At 44.1% G+C, this 17,808-nt stretch overlaps 1 protein-coding gene across 1 annotated transcript in view; it reads right to left on the bottom strand.

The window, feature by feature from the left end:
• The window catches only part of cdk5rap2 (CDK5 regulatory subunit associated protein 2), a 27,109-nt gene extending 10,403 nt beyond the window's left edge, over window positions 1-16,706 (bottom strand). Inside the window, exons 1-30 of the mRNA XM_062559017.1 lie at window positions 16,517-16,706; window positions 13,462-13,517; window positions 12,661-12,722; window positions 11,663-11,773; window positions 11,082-11,158; window positions 10,879-11,002; window positions 10,614-10,786; window positions 10,373-10,520; window positions 10,179-10,232; window positions 7,450-7,566; window positions 7,250-7,369; window positions 7,037-7,129; window positions 6,623-6,841; window positions 6,300-6,470; window positions 5,804-5,914; window positions 5,586-5,723; window positions 5,273-5,452; window positions 4,996-5,190; window positions 4,696-4,887; window positions 4,394-4,502; window positions 4,172-4,311; window positions 3,973-4,089; window positions 3,698-3,841; window positions 3,493-3,605; window positions 3,275-3,414; window positions 1,331-1,468; window positions 1,125-1,234; window positions 842-985; window positions 268-369; window positions 7-171 (exon numbers count right to left, since the gene is read on the bottom strand). Coding sequence (XP_062415001.1) covers window positions 7-171; window positions 268-369; window positions 842-985; window positions 1,125-1,234; window positions 1,331-1,468; window positions 3,275-3,414; window positions 3,493-3,605; window positions 3,698-3,841; window positions 3,973-4,089; window positions 4,172-4,311; window positions 4,394-4,502; window positions 4,696-4,887; window positions 4,996-5,190; window positions 5,273-5,452; window positions 5,586-5,723; window positions 5,804-5,914; window positions 6,300-6,470; window positions 6,623-6,841; window positions 7,037-7,129; window positions 7,250-7,369; window positions 7,450-7,566; window positions 10,179-10,232; window positions 10,373-10,520; window positions 10,614-10,786; window positions 10,879-11,002; window positions 11,082-11,158; window positions 11,663-11,773; window positions 12,661-12,722; window positions 13,462-13,517; window positions 16,517-16,569 — 3,816 coding nt within the window. The 5' untranslated portion in view covers window positions 16,570-16,706. The remainder of the gene's footprint in view (window positions 1-6; window positions 172-267; window positions 370-841; window positions 986-1,124; window positions 1,235-1,330; window positions 1,469-3,274; window positions 3,415-3,492; window positions 3,606-3,697; window positions 3,842-3,972; window positions 4,090-4,171; window positions 4,312-4,393; window positions 4,503-4,695; window positions 4,888-4,995; window positions 5,191-5,272; window positions 5,453-5,585; window positions 5,724-5,803; window positions 5,915-6,299; window positions 6,471-6,622; window positions 6,842-7,036; window positions 7,130-7,249; window positions 7,370-7,449; window positions 7,567-10,178; window positions 10,233-10,372; window positions 10,521-10,613; window positions 10,787-10,878; window positions 11,003-11,081; window positions 11,159-11,662; window positions 11,774-12,660; window positions 12,723-13,461; window positions 13,518-16,516) is intronic.
• Between the last annotated feature and the right edge of the window lie 1,102 nt (window positions 16,707-17,808).

Consider the following 17,808-nt stretch of genomic DNA (forward strand, 5'->3'; position numbering starts at 1 on the left):
TGTGGCCCCGCAATGAGTAAGCAGGGATTTAAGGGCCATTGCATCAGTGTTCCTCTGCCTAGAATCTCTCCCTCCAGAGTCCAGGGTGTTGTTGACCGACCGAGCATGCTCTCTGATCAGGCCAAGGCCACTGTCCATGCTTACATCCCCCAACATCTTTCCAGACACCATCTTAAAAAGGATAGTTTCGTTAAATTGGTTCAAGGGGGAATTTCCGAAAGCAATTCATTGATTACAAAAAAGTTTAAGTTTAAGTTTAATTCATACCTGTCCTAGTTTGATGTCTGTCTGACTCTCTTTATCCTGTCCAGAGTGATGCGTCCTGTTGATGTGAGCCACAGGCGACATCTCCTGTGCCCTCTGCTCCTGCTGCTGAGTAATGGCATGGGAGGCGAGTGTGACACACATGACTCGGTAAAGAAAACTTAATGTGGGAACAGAAGCCATAAAGACACTGAAAAGCAACAGCAGAATGGTATGACGTGTCTAATGTGGCATGGCAAAGATAGAGCATTTCATGGGACACAGGGATAAAAAACAAACAAAAAAAACAACAACACAGGGACGGATTAGGAAAGGTGAAGGAGAAAAAGAGGATCTTCTACTAAAGATAAGAAAGACATAGACATTAGTTACAGGCTGCACAGATCAAAGGTTAAGATGTAGGTTCAAAGGTTAGAAAGGAACTAATATAGGTGGGTGTTAAGATAATGACTCAGACATGATCAGAGTATTTGTGCACATACTGTACATTTACTGATAAATGACTGAAAGGAGCCATTTTAGAAATGATCTTTGGCAGCCCAGCTTCAAGTACAATGTCCTCCATCTGTGGTCTAACCTGTTTTAAGGAGCTACTGCTGGCCACAGCTTTCTTTTCGTCGTCATGCGCGTCACCGTCTGACCTCTCCAACAACGACAGCCGCTTCTGCAGCTCGTCGTTTTCTGTCTGAAGCCTGCTGCCACAATCCTGGAGCTCGTGCACCTTGGGCCCAAATGGGTTTCAGTAATTGTCTTTCTTGTATTCAAGTGACAGGTCATGCAAAATGGCTCAAATCTACCGTTTTATTCAGAAGAGAAACAATGCTTTTGTTAAACATAGTATTTAGTGTGAAGGACCTCACCTTCTGCCGGAGCTCCTGTGCAGAAAGCAGAGCCAAGCCGTCATCCTGCCCGTCGACTACACAGATGCTCATGTAGGAAGTCTGATCCCCGATGAAACTCAAAGTGTCACCTGGAAAATGTTTGACTCGCATGAAGCCAATAGACGCCAATCTACCCAAGCTCTGGAATAAGTAATAAGAGTAAAATACGATTTATAAAATGTTACCGTCGTTGGCACCACCAACCCCTCCTCCGCGGTTCTGGATGGCTCCCAAGCGAGCTTGCAGCGAGGCATTCCAGCGCTGTGCATCTTCCAGTTGATGTCTCATGCTCTGCAGTTCTTTAGGATCGATCCGCTCCATACCTGAACACATACACAGAGGGTCACACAAACACACAATCTGACAAGTATATTTCTGCGTAGGTACGTGATCTGTCGGACCGCTCCTAACCGAACATTGTTTAACAAGGGTTCCTCTGCATATTCTACATAGGATAACATGCAGTTTTGGAGGTTAACCGATCTCCAAAAGGCAATTTGAAATGTGTTATGTGTACGTGCAACAAGTTTTAATGAAATTTGGTGCAATAAAAAAATAAAATAAATAAAATCACCTTATAATAAATAAAATGAATGCATGATTGCACTGTACATCTTTGTTATTGTTCAGTTTAAACTAAACCGGTGAATCTTTCAATTTATTTGGGGAAATAATGGTCAACACGTCTTGGCATGCAAATTTAAATCATAACAAATTCCCTAGATTGTAAGTTGAATACGGAAAATGAGTGGAGCTGTGTGAAGATAAGTTTGCTGCCATATAAAGACACGTCCAAAATATAGCAATAAATATAATCACATGTTGTGTGTTCGTCTATATGTAGTATTGAATATACAACATGATCTTCTCAATGTTAATTACTGCAGCTGCATCTATCTTGTATACGATGTGAATGTAAGCCATGAGCGTGTTATTCACAGCTGACCTATTTATACACATGCTCTCTTCACACAGAGGCGGGGCTGAGCGTGCACTTGACACATGAATGGTTACTCGAGTCAGTTGGCTTAGACAACTACCTGAGCTCACACTGACACATTTAATTAGTCTGCCACTGATCTCACTAACTTATAAATTACAACTATGTGATGTCATTAGATTCTTTATTAGGATCTATTTCAGGAGAGTTAATCTGCAGTAGATTAACATGTGATTCAATAGCAAAAAAAACAATATTTAATACCGTTCGTTATAACTGTTATATAATGAGATGCTTTTGCATTAAAATCTAACCAATGTGACAGACAGATGGTTGGAAGGGTTCAATTAATAAACAGAAGGGTGTTGGAGAGATGATGCAATCAACAGACAGAAATGCTTTAATGGGACAATGAAAACAAGCAGACGGCGGGTTGAAAGTGAAAGACAGGATGCAAATAGTAGCCTTTATTCACAGATACAATATATTTGTATCTATAAACATATATATTAAATAAAAAGGACAGTGTGAAGCGAGTACATTTAAGAAGTGACAGAAAACAGGTGGCAAGTTTTTTATGGACAAAGCATGCAGATGAGGAGGTGATGATGTAAAGAAGAGTAAACACAAACAAGAGAAGTGGAAGGACCAGGTGTTCATGCTGAATGAAGTGACAGCTAAAGAAGAGGGGGGGGGGGGGGGGGGGGGGAAAGCCTGTCAGCAGGAGATATTATTAGAGTAAACACAGTGGACAAACCAGACAGGTGCGTTTAGGGCTGTCCGATAATTCAACATGATGGATCATCTCAATTGAGTTATATTGTGATGAAATCATACCGAAAAAGTGTAATTGAGATTTTTTTTTTTTAAACTAGGGAAAACACTGTATTGTATTGTTGCTGTACCATGTTATTTCACACAGGCCATTTATTGTGTTAACAGGAAACATGCTACATCATGATGTATATGATTTTGACGTATGAAATGACCTCTATTGCGAGAGAAGACTTTGGCCATATCACTTAGCCCTCAGTGTGATTTTGTACGTCCCCTCCAGGACCTATGGACCTGTGCCTCCCTGAGCTTTAGTTTCTTAAATAGAAACTTCAATGACAAACATGCTCATCCCATTGATTATCTTTTATTCAGTTACCCTCGTCATTTGCCAGCCAATGAGATTGCACCGCACCTTCTCGGAGTTTGGCTCGGTGAATCTCTTTCTCCAAGTCGTCCCTCAGCTCCTCATTCGTTCTGATGTCTTCCTCTAGCTGCTGCCTGAGCAGCTGCACCGCTGTCAGCTCCAGCTGCAGAGCATGGAGACGCTGGGCGCTGCAAAGGGAATAGGCTACTCAGGATAATCTTTTCATTTTCTAACAAATAGCAATTATTCCTTTGTTACAACCCTACCTGTCCTGCTCCTTTACAGTCCTGACCAGGCTGGAGTAGAGCTGCTGTTCGGCTCTTAGTGCTATGTTCAGAGCATCTTTCTCCTGCTGCAAGGCTACAAGTTTGGGCAAAGCCTTGAGAGAAACAAAAAAGAAAAATGGTCTTAAAACAGGCTGTTTTCTGTTCTTTTATTCAGTTAAAAAAGTGATTAATGCATTTAGTTTACTTCTTGCTGGCTATCTCCACCAATGATGGTTCTCTCTCTCTGAGGGAGACCCGGGAGTGATCTCTCCAGGCTGGAGCCGATGACCTGATCCTGGGTGTGCTTGGCCCGACTGTCCCCTCCCTGACCGAGGCGTTGGTGGAGATCCTGCTCAAATAAACAGAACATGAGAACTGCTCGACAGGCCGCTGAGTTCATTGCGTTCAGAATAAAAGCTCCTCATCCCAAGCCTTAAATGAGTTAGAGGAGTTTGACCGCGTGAATTGGGGAGCCCTTACATCGATAATCTCGTCCTTGGTCTTCAGAGTGGAAGTCAGAGACTCGATGTTAGCAGCCTGACCTTCACATCGACCCTCCAGTTCGGATAGCAATGACTGGAGCTCTCGCAAAGAAATCTGGATAAAGAGAAATTAAGGTGAATGATTGCACAAACAGAAACTTGTTTCCCTGTGTCCTGAATGTTTACAACCAACTGACCTTCAGCTCATTCTCCCTCTTTAGTGCTTTATTCAGTGCCTCGGTTTTCTGCGCCAGCTCCTTTTTCAAAATGACGACTGTTTTCTTAGAGGTCAGAATGATTTCTGCATTATCCTCACTGCTCGGCCTGGAAAGCTCAGCTTCAAAGCAGACAAAATCAAATCAATTCTTGGATCAAAAAGTTATGTCCAGTGAGGGTGATAAAAATTGTGAAGGCCTCACCTTCGTCCAACTTCTCTTGCAAGATTTGTATAGTTTGTCGGAGCTCAAACACATGATCGGGCTCCTCTTTCTGCCTCTCCTCCCTCACCTGACCACTCTGCACAAGTTTCTGAACATTTACAAAGACAACAAGTTAGCATTCTCAAAAATATTCAACCGATCACTAAAAACTTGGTCGAAAAAGGCCACCAAGTCAATTGAAGAGGAAGTTCATGTCATTCGACTAGGGAGTTTCTCTTTCCTCTCCTTAAGTCGAGCACATTTTCAGCTGAGTGACTGCGTTGTACCCCAGAGGAACTCACGTTGATGATGCCGTCTTTCTCGGCAAGCAGGGCTCGGAGCTCTGCTAGCTCTAAATAACCCTTCTGGGCTGATGTGGAGCTTTGCTTCTCGGCAGTGACAAGCTGCTGCTGCATGTCGGACAGCTGCTTCTTCAGTTGCAGAATCTCCTGGCTGCGCTCCGACAGCATGCGGTTGTAGTGCTCTGCAGACTCCTGGAGAGAAAGAACGAATCAATGAAATGAATGGTTTAGTTTTTGGTCAAACACTTAAAATGTAAATCATTATTTGATTAATCTAATGTCTTCATAATAGATGTTGACCTTCATGAGCTGATCCTTGCTGCTGATTGTAGCCAACAGGCCTTCCACAGCACTCTCATTGTCAGCAACCAGCCTTTCTCTTGCCTTCACAGCCTCTGCCAGCATAGCCTCTGTGACCTTTAGCCTCTGGCCCATCTGCTCAGCGAGGTCACGTGTGTGAGTCTGCGACTGGCTCAGCGTTAATTCGGCCATTTCCTACAAACAAAGGTTGTTCGAGTTAGGAAGTCTCAGAAGTGTGTAAGGACAAGTGTTTGTACATATTTACACAAAAAAGTACCTCCATATCCTTCGTCTTGCCCTCCAGGGAGAGCTGCAGCTGACTAATGATGGAGTCCTTCTCCCTCAGGGATCTGTTCAAGTTATCTTCTACATCCTGCTTAGCTCTCTGGAGGTTCTTTAGCGTGTTAGCGAGATGCTGCAGCTCAACGTCCTTCTCCTTGATCATACTGTCAAAACTCTGGAGAGGAGAGGAATGGGCACACAGATTCCTTGGATTGAAGACTAACCTTCCAGATCATTTTCATAACTGATTACCGGAAAAAGGAAAATTTCTGCACACTTTTCACAATCAAAATGGGATCCATCCTTACATTGAGGGTTTCCTCGTTGTGAGAGATCAAGTTATTGAGCCTATCAAGATCCCTCTCCTTCTCTCTGAGGGACAGCTGCAGCTGGTGAATCTCATTGTCTTTCTCCTCAATGGCAGCAAACTTCTCATCCAGCGCTTGCTGCGAGATGGCAAAGAGAACAATGTCAAAATCGAGTTATAGTCGCTATGGTGAGAAGATTTAAGAGAAGGAATGCAAACCTCCAGAGCCTTCTCCTTTTCTTTCAGCCGATGCCGCAGCTTGGAAAGCACATTATCATTTCCTCCTGGACTTTTACTCTGCTCGAAGTCTCCGACCATGTTCATGTACTCCTGATGAACACACAAAAGAAACGGTGTCAGAGCAACTTCCTGCATATTTTCAATGGCAGATTTTAAATGGTGAGAAAGGTGCTTCATTGGAGTATGCAACATGCAGAGCAGTGGCATTGAACTAGCCAATGGGCCCTGCTTACATTCACTAAGATGCATCTGTGGTCGTATGTAAACAAACCACAGAGGAGCTTAAATTAATTAAACACCCAAATTAAACAATAAATTAAACACCCTGAGCAAGAACGACTTGATTCTATGTTAGACAGATACTTGTTTTCTGCCATATAAATGCTCCAAATATTGTACACTAAAAACTTTTCATCCACACAAAAACCTTTGATGGAATTAATCTGTGATTATATGTTCAATATTCTTGCGACACCTGTAACTGCTGTTCTTTGTCGGCCAGAGTGGAAGTGAGCCGCTGGATGGTGACCTCGTGGGTCTGCAGTTTTCTTTTGGTCTGATCCAGCAGCTCCTGGTACTGCTGCTCGAGAGCACTCTCCCTGTCTCCGATCTCACCGCTCAGCTTTTTGAGCTGATTGTTCAGATCCTGGGGGGGGAAGGAAAGAGAAGGTAATAATACTGTCACACAAAATCAGAGCTTTTAATGGTGACAGAAAACCGAAAAGGTTTTTAAAATATAAAATATTCTAGAGACAATAGTGTGTTAATTGAAAATATCCAGTAAAACATCAGTCTTACATTCAGGGCCTTGTCTCCTTTCTTCTTCTGCTGCTGCAGGTCCTCTAGTTCCACCTCTAGCTGGTCCTTGGCCTGCAGCAAGTCAACCAGCTCCTGCTCCTTCCTGTCGAGGCCACGCTGCAGCTTTTGGGCCTCGAGCAACTTGGCATGATGATCCCCTTGGAGTTGGGCAAGCTCTGTTTGCGTTGCCATTAATAGATTTTGGTGTTCCTCTACTCCCTGAGGGATATGCGCATAAAATGTTTATCTTTACAGAGGCAACAATGTGGATTTGTCAATGAGATGGTGATTAAAGACCCTTTGCTTTCCTGCCTCTTTAACATTCAATGATGTCTGAATGTACAGATAAAAACACAGGAACCACTGGCATCATTATATAGTCGAGGGGTTGGCTCTAAAAAGTGCAGGACTTGCCTGGTATTTCTGCAGCTGGGCCTTGTGTGCTGCCTCTCGAGCTTTGGCTAAAGCATCATCCCGGTCCTCAATCTCATGACACAGCTCTGCAATCTGTGCAACCGAGGAAAAGACAGACAGGTAGTACAGCTTTGTAGAACACTGAAGAGTGACAAAACAAATGTTACGATGCCCATGATAATGTAGTCAAGTTGATAACAGTATAACCCTTACCTGATTTTCCTTTTCTTTGAAGACCTGAGTAAGCCCCTGGATAGTTTTGTCTCGCTTTAGGGCATTTTTCTTCTCAGAGTTGAGTTCATTCTCCTTCTCCTCCAACCTACCTAACAGAGTCTGTTTGCACAAAGAAGTGGACTTAAACAAAGGAACCCCTCAATCTAATTGACAAAGAGCTAAATGTCCCCTCCGCGTACCTTGTTTTGATTCTGGATTTCCTCCAGTGTTTTAGACAGGTCTTCATTGGTGCTTCTGATCTGGGTGAGCTCTTCAGTCAGCTGCTTATTGCAGCTCTCCACTCGCCTGACCTCACTCTGGAAATCCACACAACGAAAGACAAAATAGATCAACACAAGCAATATTAGCAAGCAAAGCTGCCATCTGTCTCAGATCAGTGCCAGTACTATAACAGTTTGCCCATTTAGCATTACAAAAAAGAAATACCTCCACCACTTTGACAGGGATGTATTCATCATCAAATTCCTCTGTAAGATCGTGCAGAGACTTGCACTTTGCCTCTCTGTATCTGTGCTTTGTTCGAGGGTTCGAGCCTCTATTCAACATCTTCAGGACAGGGATGTGGCTCCCTGCAGGTGCGGAGACTTGTTCCTTGGACAGGCAGCGTAGGAGCTGAACTAGGTCAGAGATCACAGAAGGCTTACTCTGCGAACTGCGGAGGAGCGCTCTGGCCTGAGCATTTCCTCCCGGGTCACCAATGGCGCCGTGTCTCGCAAACACCTTGGGCTCCCTGAGTTTTAGCGTGGGTGGAGGTCCCGGAGGGGCGTCTGAGGAAAGGTCTCTATTGAGGCACTGCAGGGAAGTGGAGCGGCCTTTGAATCCGGGTCTAGCCAGAGAGCCCTTACGTTGGACCAGGTCAAGGTACATGCTTAGCGAATGGTGCCGTGTGCCTCGGAGACCAAAGCTCTTCATGGCGCAATTGAGGCCTGCCGCCGACCCCAAGCCCATCGCTGACCCGAGCCCCGTCGCTGACCCCTGCCGGCAGCTGCCCCTGAGGCTCGACCGCCCTGGAAATGCCGCTTTACTGACAATTCGATCCAGACTCATGCACCTTCTCATGCGGTTCTCCGTGAGACCAATGCCACTCTCCCTGAACAGCGGTCCCTCAGAGGCCAGCTGGCACACAGCCTCGTCCTCAGGACTGCCCTCCCCAGAGGACCCGAGTGGGGCCTTGCAACTGGTCCCTTCCAAGGACCTCTTGTTTGGGTTGTTTTTGTTGTAGACGTGGACAATGCACTGGACCAGGTGGTCTTTCTCCGCCTGCATCTTCTGGATCTGACTGTTGAGTTTATCCTGCAGCTGGTTGATGTTGACATCCGAGTGCACCACCTTCTCCAGCTGGAACGCACATTTGCCACAGAGGAACTCTCCTTGACCGTCACGGGTCACCTCCCAGCCCAGCACGTGGGACAAGATGACCTGGAGCTTCCTTTGCGCCGATGTGCTGAAGATCCAGCGACACTGGCTTCCCACCAGACGGACACCACATATACGACACGGGTCCCGCATGGCGCCTCCTCTGACTGAATGGTCTTCAGTCTACCAACCGTGGAAGAGCTATCTATCGGTTTCTCTCACTCCAAGAGAGAAGCACAGAGGAGAATGACTGAGTGAGGAGCAGTATAAGCCCTAAGCCTTCAATAATCCCTGCTCCCGCCTCTATTCCACTCCACCCCCCCCCACCCCCCCCCACACATTCAATCAGAACAAATCCTCCGGGACTGCTGCAATGAGCTCGGTCATGGCCGGTGTCAGACCATCTCTAGAAAACCTCCTCTTGAATATTAAGGCAGGTATGAAGGTGAGGCCGAAACCGGTGCTTCTCTTGTGAAGATGGACGATGCCAATGAGTCCTGAAGACTCGATCCTGCCTGACGAGGTCTCTAAAAATCTGCTTTAAGATTAGGGATGGTGTTTTCTGGCCATCACATTCCATCACACCTCTATCCCGGAGAGACCAAGCCAAGACATGTCATTTGACAAAAACGACCCGAATTCAATTCTAAAATACGTTTCGATGCGGCACATTCGTTTCACCCAGATCTGACAAACGCTGCCACGTTGGGCCATTTCCCCTCGTAAATAAAGAAGGACGGACAAAAATAACTCTCGGACAAACTCTCCAGACAGCGTGGTAATCCAGTCTTAACAGCGTTGGCCGAGTCCAGACCCCCCCCCCGAGGAACCACAGAGCCTGTCCAACTACGAGATTTCTGTCAGTCCAATCAACGCGCTTCACGTCTGATGTTAGGGATATACGTCTTAATATTCAGCCCCCAAACCCACAGAACGTACAGACATATTGCTGTGGATGAGAGAATTACTAAGGATAATCCTCTAATAAAAGCTTTAGTGTCATTGACGGGATCATGGGAAATTTAGAAATTATGCAATAGGTCACAAACATCAGATCTAATGTCGGTGATAACAAGTGATGACCAAAAATAACTCCGAAAACAAACTCCTTCTTTCAACGAGTTGTTACGATTGTACGAGTTTCCTGTTGAGAAAGAGGAACACCCGACAGCCCGTTAAAGCCCCAAGACGACAACAACAAACCAGAGGACTCCTCGCCTTTACCGAAGCAGGTTACAAAAAGAAAAAACGCGCCAGGAGGCACGGGAACGAGAGAACGAAGTACATTTCCTGCCGTTCAACTGAAGCACAGTCACTCCTCTGAAGTTGACAGCACTTTAAAAAAGAGGGCGGAGCCACAGTCCATCTGCTGGGCTGCTACTGGCTCGTCACATTTAGGGACGGTTGAAAGGGTTCAGAACTGAAAAACGAATATTTAGTCTGATGGTGGGTGAGACAGACTCAACCACAACAGATCTGAAAAACACGGATAGGTGAAAAGAATCCTAAAAAGCAGACCACTTAATGACTTAAAGTCCCCGACAAAACCAACCTGAAGGTCCGGTGTCGTTTTGTCCTTCTGTCGATGGAGCTCGTCCCTCAGCGCCTGGGAAACACACAGTCACTTTTAATATTGCTGAAATAAAGTTTTAGTTATTTTGTAGTGGGCAATACCGTGGGAACGTACTGTGTACTCTCAAAGCACAGCAGCAAAGAACTAGAAATATTGAGAATTTGGTGACTTACCTCAAACTCCTGATCTTTCTTGGCAATGAGATCCGACAGCTGTTTAACACGGTCAGCTGACGGTGCATCGCCCGCTTGATCTGCACTTTGCTTCTGATGGATCACAGCTTCCTGGTTCTTTAATGTGATCTGAAGCTGCTCAATGATACTAGAATGGACAAAAAACATGCATCAGAAAAAGACCCTAATATGTACATACAATATATATTGATGTGTGCGCGTTCATCTGATGTGTCCCTACTTGTTTTTCTCCTGCAGGGCCTGCTGCAGGTCGTGGACGGGGACAGGGACAGGGTTAAAGGTGCTCGACGGGCCGAGTGCTTGGAGTTTCTTCTCCATGTTAATATTCCTGAGCTTCTCCTGCTCAGCGATGGCTGCCATCTTGTCGACCTCTTGCTCCGCGGTTTGTAGGGACTAAAAATTAAGGCAAAATGACTGAGTGAGACAAATCAGCCCCCAACTGCTTGGCGGGAAACAGAAAACAAAAGTGAATAGTTTACACTCACCTGTTCCAGATCAGTTATTCTCTTGTTGAATGCATCTCGGAGTGCATCCATCTCTCTCCGAGCTTGCTCTCTCACACGCTGTGGTTCTCCAGATTCTCGACCAGCGAGACTCTCCAACGCTTTGCTGTGGATGATTAGGTTAAAGCTTACATACATTTAAACTGAACTTTAGAACCATGGCGACGCGAGGAAACAAAACTCACGATGCAGACACAAGCAGCTCCTGTTTCTCGGCCAGGTCTCGCTTCATGGACTCCAACTCCACCTTCAGCTCAATGTTCTACGAGCAGACAACATTCAGCGTTATGGGACAGACTGCACATCTGGAGTGGGGCTGGACATGTGCGGACAAGTCAATAGCACACAGTCTTTGTTATGCCGTTATATCAAGAATTTGGTGATATTGCAAAGTAGAATATCGCAGCATTTACAAAAATAAAGTTCCAGTTCCATCTGTAAAACACAAAGAGATTCCTAGTAATCCCTACTGGTTACATTGATAAATCTAAAAGGTTTTCTCTGCAGTGTGCACAAAAAGAAAAGGAGATAAGCACACAAAAAAAAAAATTCCATTGTGCTTACGTCTCGCCCATATAAAACAAATCACCAAAAGGAAAGTCAGCTGTTCGGAGGTCGTAAATGTTGTTTTTTTGCTTTTTGAACGAAATCCAGCGGTTGTTGTTGCTGAAGTTCTCAATTGGTCCCGGTCGTAATCAATGAGTCACATTGAACAAAGACCAAATGCTTCATTACACATTTTTGCAAAACAAAGTAAATTCAACACCGTTTTGAAAATGTCCTCGGTGGAGTCGTCACATTTCTGCTGCATGCGCTCCTCCATGAAGTAGATCCGTAGCTTCAGGTTAAAGTTCTCTTTCTTCAGTGCTGTGATTTGCTGCAGATATTTGATTTAAAAAACAAAAGTTTAATGAAAATAACTGAACAGTATATAAGCTTTTATTAATATGGTTTCTTCAAAACATTTGAGTCCCTGTATGAGCCCAAATTGTACTTTATTCAATGACAACAAAATGAAGTTTAAAATAACAGCAGTCGAGCACTACATCGGAGGAGAGAAGCGGGACAGCCTGTTTACATAACAGAAAGGGTGTGTGTGTATGTGGTTATTGTTCACATGAAGGGAGGCCTTCATACATGTGTGTGTGTGTGTTTAAGTGCACATGTGTGCAAAGATGACTGTGCATCACTGTGCTGCAGGCTCAGAACAAAATACATCTGGTAATGGGGGTTGGGTAGACTGTCAAAGGGAGGAGGTAGGAGTCGGAATCCCTCTGTGAAACTCTAATTATGAAGCGAGCCGAGCAGCATGAGCCAAAGAAAATCTGAGCATGCATTCCACTCAGCAGCTGAAATATAGGCTTCATCTCAGTCCTATTATTCCAACACACACACACACACACACACACACACACACACACACACACACACACACACACACACACACACACACACACACACACACACACACACACACACACACACACACACACACACACACACACACACACACACACGCTTAGTTTTAGTCAGACTGAGGATCAGGTTCAATAAATCACATTACACTGTTTTGTTGTGGTGCATAACCTCATACCAACACACTTTGTTTCAATGAATTATTAGCACTGATGAACCCATTAGAAATGACTCTTTTTAATCATAAAATGTTATGTAAAGTTGGATTTGGATTTAAGAACAACATTTAATTAGTACATTGCAAGTCCAAATGAAAAAACATCATGGCGATTGATTCAAATGACTCACGTTCTCATAGTCCTTCATGGTGAGAGCTTTGATTGGGGACATTTTGTCAGGGAAGGATGGAGCTGTAAAACAACAGTGATACACTTTAATTATTTGGCCTAAAAACAATCCACTCTCCCAGGAATGTTAGAGTTTAGAGCGATGAAGAGAAATCAGAAAGGCTTTCGTCTGCGGGGACATCCGAGGTGAGGCGGCTTCTGGCGCGCTGCCATGCTCAGACCAGCTGAAAGCGGCCCACAACTGATCCCGTAACACTACTGAACACGTCTCACAGCAACAGCTCCAGATGCAGAATCACGGCGTGACGAGAAGCGCTCCGTCACCTCTCAAGCTCGGAGTAGCAGTCGCTTGTTTGTGTACGTTTCTAAATTTAGAAATGAAAGGCCTGTTGCCTTCTGCGTACGACTGTCAATGACTCCCATGTAAACATTAGAAAAGACCTCGATTGCAAATTCTATGATTAAAGTGTAATTCTGGGAATTGACAGCTTGGGCATTTTCCCACACGACCAACTGGGCAGAAAGCCACGGATGCTGACCCACTTCTAGTGTTAGTAGTAGTAGTACTTCTTGTCTGTGTTTTCTGCAGCCTCGGGTGTATTGTTGTCAAACGATAGCATGACAAAGAATTAGAAACAGGATTAACTAATTAACATCATACAGCTAAACCCTCACCACAGCTTTGAGGACCCACCAGTGGGAGGTCGCAGCAACGATTCCACAGCAGAATTAATGAACACACAGGGGAGCCTCAACTTGAGCGATGACAAAAACAAACAAAGAACAAAAGGTCCCACTGTACCTGTCATGCTGTCTAAGGAGTATTCTCCAGCATCTATGGAGTCGGGCAGTCCGCAGCTGTGGACAAAATCATTTTGTTAGCGATACAGATTGGTCACCACAGAAAAGATATCACTGGTACATCTGTGCCACACTCATGGACTCACGGAGGCCAACGCAAGCCATTGCATCTTTTGTCATTGTGAACCGTACTCTGAACACGATGCGCCGTGTTTATGCATTACTCACGCTGGCCAGTTCAACTGAGCCCCGAGAATAATCCATAAATAGCTCAAGAATGACTCTCTGCTTCATTTACATGCACCGTGGCGGAGCGTCCTTTGGGTGCGTGCGCGTGGTTGCGTATGCGTGTGGGTTCGTGTGAGAGCATGTGCCAGTGGCGGCCTCGCTCTCGTGTTCAGACAAACAAGACGAGTGAAAAACGGAGAAACCGTCAGACCGAGAAGGCTTTCTTTGGTGCACAAGTAGACTACTGTGACTCCGACACTCAGCTAAGCATCACAGAGCGGCGTCACCCACGGCATACAATGCACCACACATCAGCGACACACATCTGGAACGCAACGACACAAATGGAACTAGGGTCGTGCTACCGAAACCAATATGTTTATTGCGCATGTAATTATGGTGTTTAGTGAGCGTCAGTAAAAACTCCTCCAAACAAGGCTGCTTTTAAGAGGTCAGTCAGAAAGACATTAACTATTTGCGTCCGAGCTCATGTCGCTCAACCTTTGACTTTGTGTCTAATAATATAGAATTCTAACCTTACATAACACAGACCTCCCCTGGCAGTGGAAGCAGCACTCTTATATAATTTCATTCGTCTGTAGAATATAGCAGATCACGCTTTAGCTAAGCATAATACAAATAAGAATACATTTCTATTGAGGTTTTCTATTAGAATAAAAAAAACTATGATTCAAGTTGGATGAATATCACATTTAATACATTTCCTTCAATTCAGTTATTTTTCCAATTTTCACTTCCTGTGACTCTGAAACATATGGATATTCTTCTTCTATATAAATAATACTTCTTCAAATAACACTACTATAGTGGCAGGCTGTAACAATAAACCATAATGACACAGCTCTTCCCCATCTTTGTTCAGCTCTCCCACCGAATAAACACCACAAAGCGAACTAACATAAAGCAGCATAACTCGGTGCAGTGCAATGGAGATAAAGAAGACTCGGTGCCAATTAAATCACAGAGCCCCTTTGGGTTAACAAACACAGAGTGGTCAAACATTCCATGTGATGATCATAACACAATACCAACAGGAGCACAATTATCCTCCATAACACACTCAGTGAAGCTCAGTAAAAGTGTGAGGACATACTGTTGCATCACTGAGCTTTTGCATGCTAAGTAACCCCTTCCTGTGTAAACGGAGAGGAAGCACTCCTCAGCAGGAGCCATGATAACAGCAAAAGATCAAACACAAACATGCACAACAACTTTGATAGAAACGTTCACCAATGAAACTCTCTGGTACAGAATAGACGCCATCGAACCACGGCTGTCAGAGTCAGAACCGCCACATGGGCAAGAACCCCTCCGGCACCCAGCGGAAACAATGTGAGAGCCTGTAAACAGTGACTTCCTCTTTCTTCTCACTGTGTTCAATTGCTTCTGACAAACATGGAAGCGGCAATATTACGGTTGAAACAGCAGTACAAACACATGCTTTGTTTCTCACTACTTGAAGGGTAACATGAATCAGGTATCAAAAAGATCAAATAAGTAGTTGATACCACACAGATCAGCTAACATCTTGGATTACCACCCGGATCACAGCTGGGCCAGGTCATTTAAAGGAGAGACGAATCAAGGACACATTTAACTGAGATACATAGAACTAGCTTTTCAGTGCAGCAGAACGAGCTACAGACCAACGTTATTTCTACCCAGCGAAAATCTATCCAGGATCAGAGACAATAATGCAGCGTTTACCTACCACAATCACACGCTTCTCCCGTATCACGCACGGCACAAGGGGGGAAAGCAGAACAAGTAAGACATGTTAGTCCACATTTTGCACCGAGTGTGCAAAGGGAGACGTCGCCGCTTCTGCCCTAACCCCGCTGACACACTTGGATCCGATCAGTTCCGCTTTCCTTCACCCTCTGACTGACAGGTCAACAAGGCCACCTCCCGATCGCTGCGATAATCACAGCAACCTTCGATGAGCTGCATCGGATTTATAACGGAAATAACTAGTCTGCCGTTTCAACTGCTTTTCTGGATTGAAGAAAAAGTGGCAGCACAGAGCGTGGATTTGTTATTTTTAGGTACGGAGGATATTTATTTTAAAAAAAACCTGGAGTGGCGTCAGTTAACGGTAAAAGATGAATATTTGAACGAGTCAGAATACAGTTAAAGTTCGAGGTTTATTCGGTCAGTCATTCAGTTGCAGCAGAAAAAACATCACCCTAAACTAAGACTATGTAAGCTAGCGTTATCCTAAATTACCAACCGACGTTAAGTTAGTTAAATATAACACTAACTAAATTTACCTTTCGCCTCTTACGTCTCGTAGATAACTATGTGAACGTTATTTTAAATGTTTAACACACAAATGTCTCAACTTTACGGTAACGTCACCACCAGAATATGAACAAAAGGGCAATTTCGTGTGGAACTAACGATAAGGTTTTTAGATATGCGCACAAAGCGTTACAGTGTTGTGTATCATTACATTACATTACATGTCATTTAGCTGACGCTTTTATCCAAAGCGACTTACAATAAGTGCATTTCCACCATAGCGATACAAACTCAGAGGAACAAGTAACAAGTACAATTTTCATCAAATAACGTTGTATCCAACGTCAATTGCGGGAAACGTTAGTAACTTTACGCCTAATGTGTTTCAGAAAAGCGTTAATGTTATATCCACTGGGCGGTGACCCGAGTGTGTGGTTCCAGTTGATAGTCAGGGCCTGTGTAGCGGTAACTAAACAGGACCGAGACGTTATCGCTATCGTTCGGATTAATGCGCTAGCTATAACTCTTACATGCTAGCGTTAGCTCTCGTAAGTAGCTGGGTTTACCTTCCGTTGATGTCAACGGGGAGCGTCAAATCGGTTCCCACGACGGAATCCATGATAGAGGCACTCTTATCTCGTGTGTTTTCCGGAATAATAATACATATTACAGAATACTACGAATAAAACTTGGAAAAGCGGGACGGAATTCAAAATAGTCCAGGGTACCGCCATCATGATATGGTAAACGTCACCATTGTGGACGTTGGAGGCTGGCGATGCGTTCAGGCTATGTAGGTAACATTTTAAACAACGATGCAAAAAGTGGCTCAAAATTAGTAATGGAATGATACAAAACAAAACACAGATAATGTGCAATATATTTTAATTAACCATTCCACAAATTGTTTATATACTATTCTGAAATGAACATTTCTTCGTTTTAACATACAAATAAAAAAATTACGAGCAGCAGAAAAGGCACCATACAACAGGCTGGATACTCAGACAAAGCAATTGGCCAAGACAAACTTCAGGGCGGGACAAAGAGGCTCAAAAATACTGAACTTGCTCCTTCGGAATCAAGTCATGTAGTCTCAACTGACTCTTAACAAAAGTGTGACGTGTGTTTATTTAGCTAGTCAGCCTAATACTCCATTAATTCTTGACATTTAGACATCATCGCGGTCAGGCAGGGGTCAAGTAAGCACACAATAATACCAAGATGGGTATAAAGCATTGGCTGTTTTGTTGCATGTTGCTAGGCATCGGTTACTAAAAACAGACATAGCTTTTTGTCACGTGTGTGTCATGCATCCTTAACATAAGTGCTCAAGAAAAATTAAATAGGACTTTTACCAGGGCTTTGGGTCATTTTATGACTGAAACTCAAGCAATAAATACTATCCAGTTCACAGGGCGTAACACATCAATCAAATACAAATAGTATGTTTAACATCCTTTGTATGTGTGTGGCTAGTGTAATGGTGGGTGTTTTGCATAACATTTAAAACGAAAAAGGTCTAAAGTAATGACTGGATCTGAGTATTTCATCCATTTAGCTGACTTTGGAGAAGGGCTGAGGAGTCTTAAACCTCGGGGCTGAAAACTGGTATAAACAGCTGGTTCTGCTCCAAATCAAATCTATCCAGACAACAATAGCGACACCAAGTGGTGTAGCTCTCAATGTCAACTGGGCCATAGTTTCACGCATAGCAATTATGGTTTTAAATTGTCATTCTTATTGTAAAACAGAAAACTGTGGGTCATGATGGTTTTGCTCTTCCCACAGATGCGGTTTGTAGAGTTTTTCCAAACAGGGGTGCCTCACAGCAACTTTTGCATTTTATTCAAAGTTT

This window comes from Pungitius pungitius, chromosome 18 (assembly GCF_949316345.1).
Source record: "Pungitius pungitius chromosome 18, fPunPun2.1, whole genome shotgun sequence".
Classification (NCBI taxonomy): domain Eukaryota; kingdom Metazoa; phylum Chordata; class Actinopteri; order Perciformes; family Gasterosteidae; genus Pungitius; species Pungitius pungitius.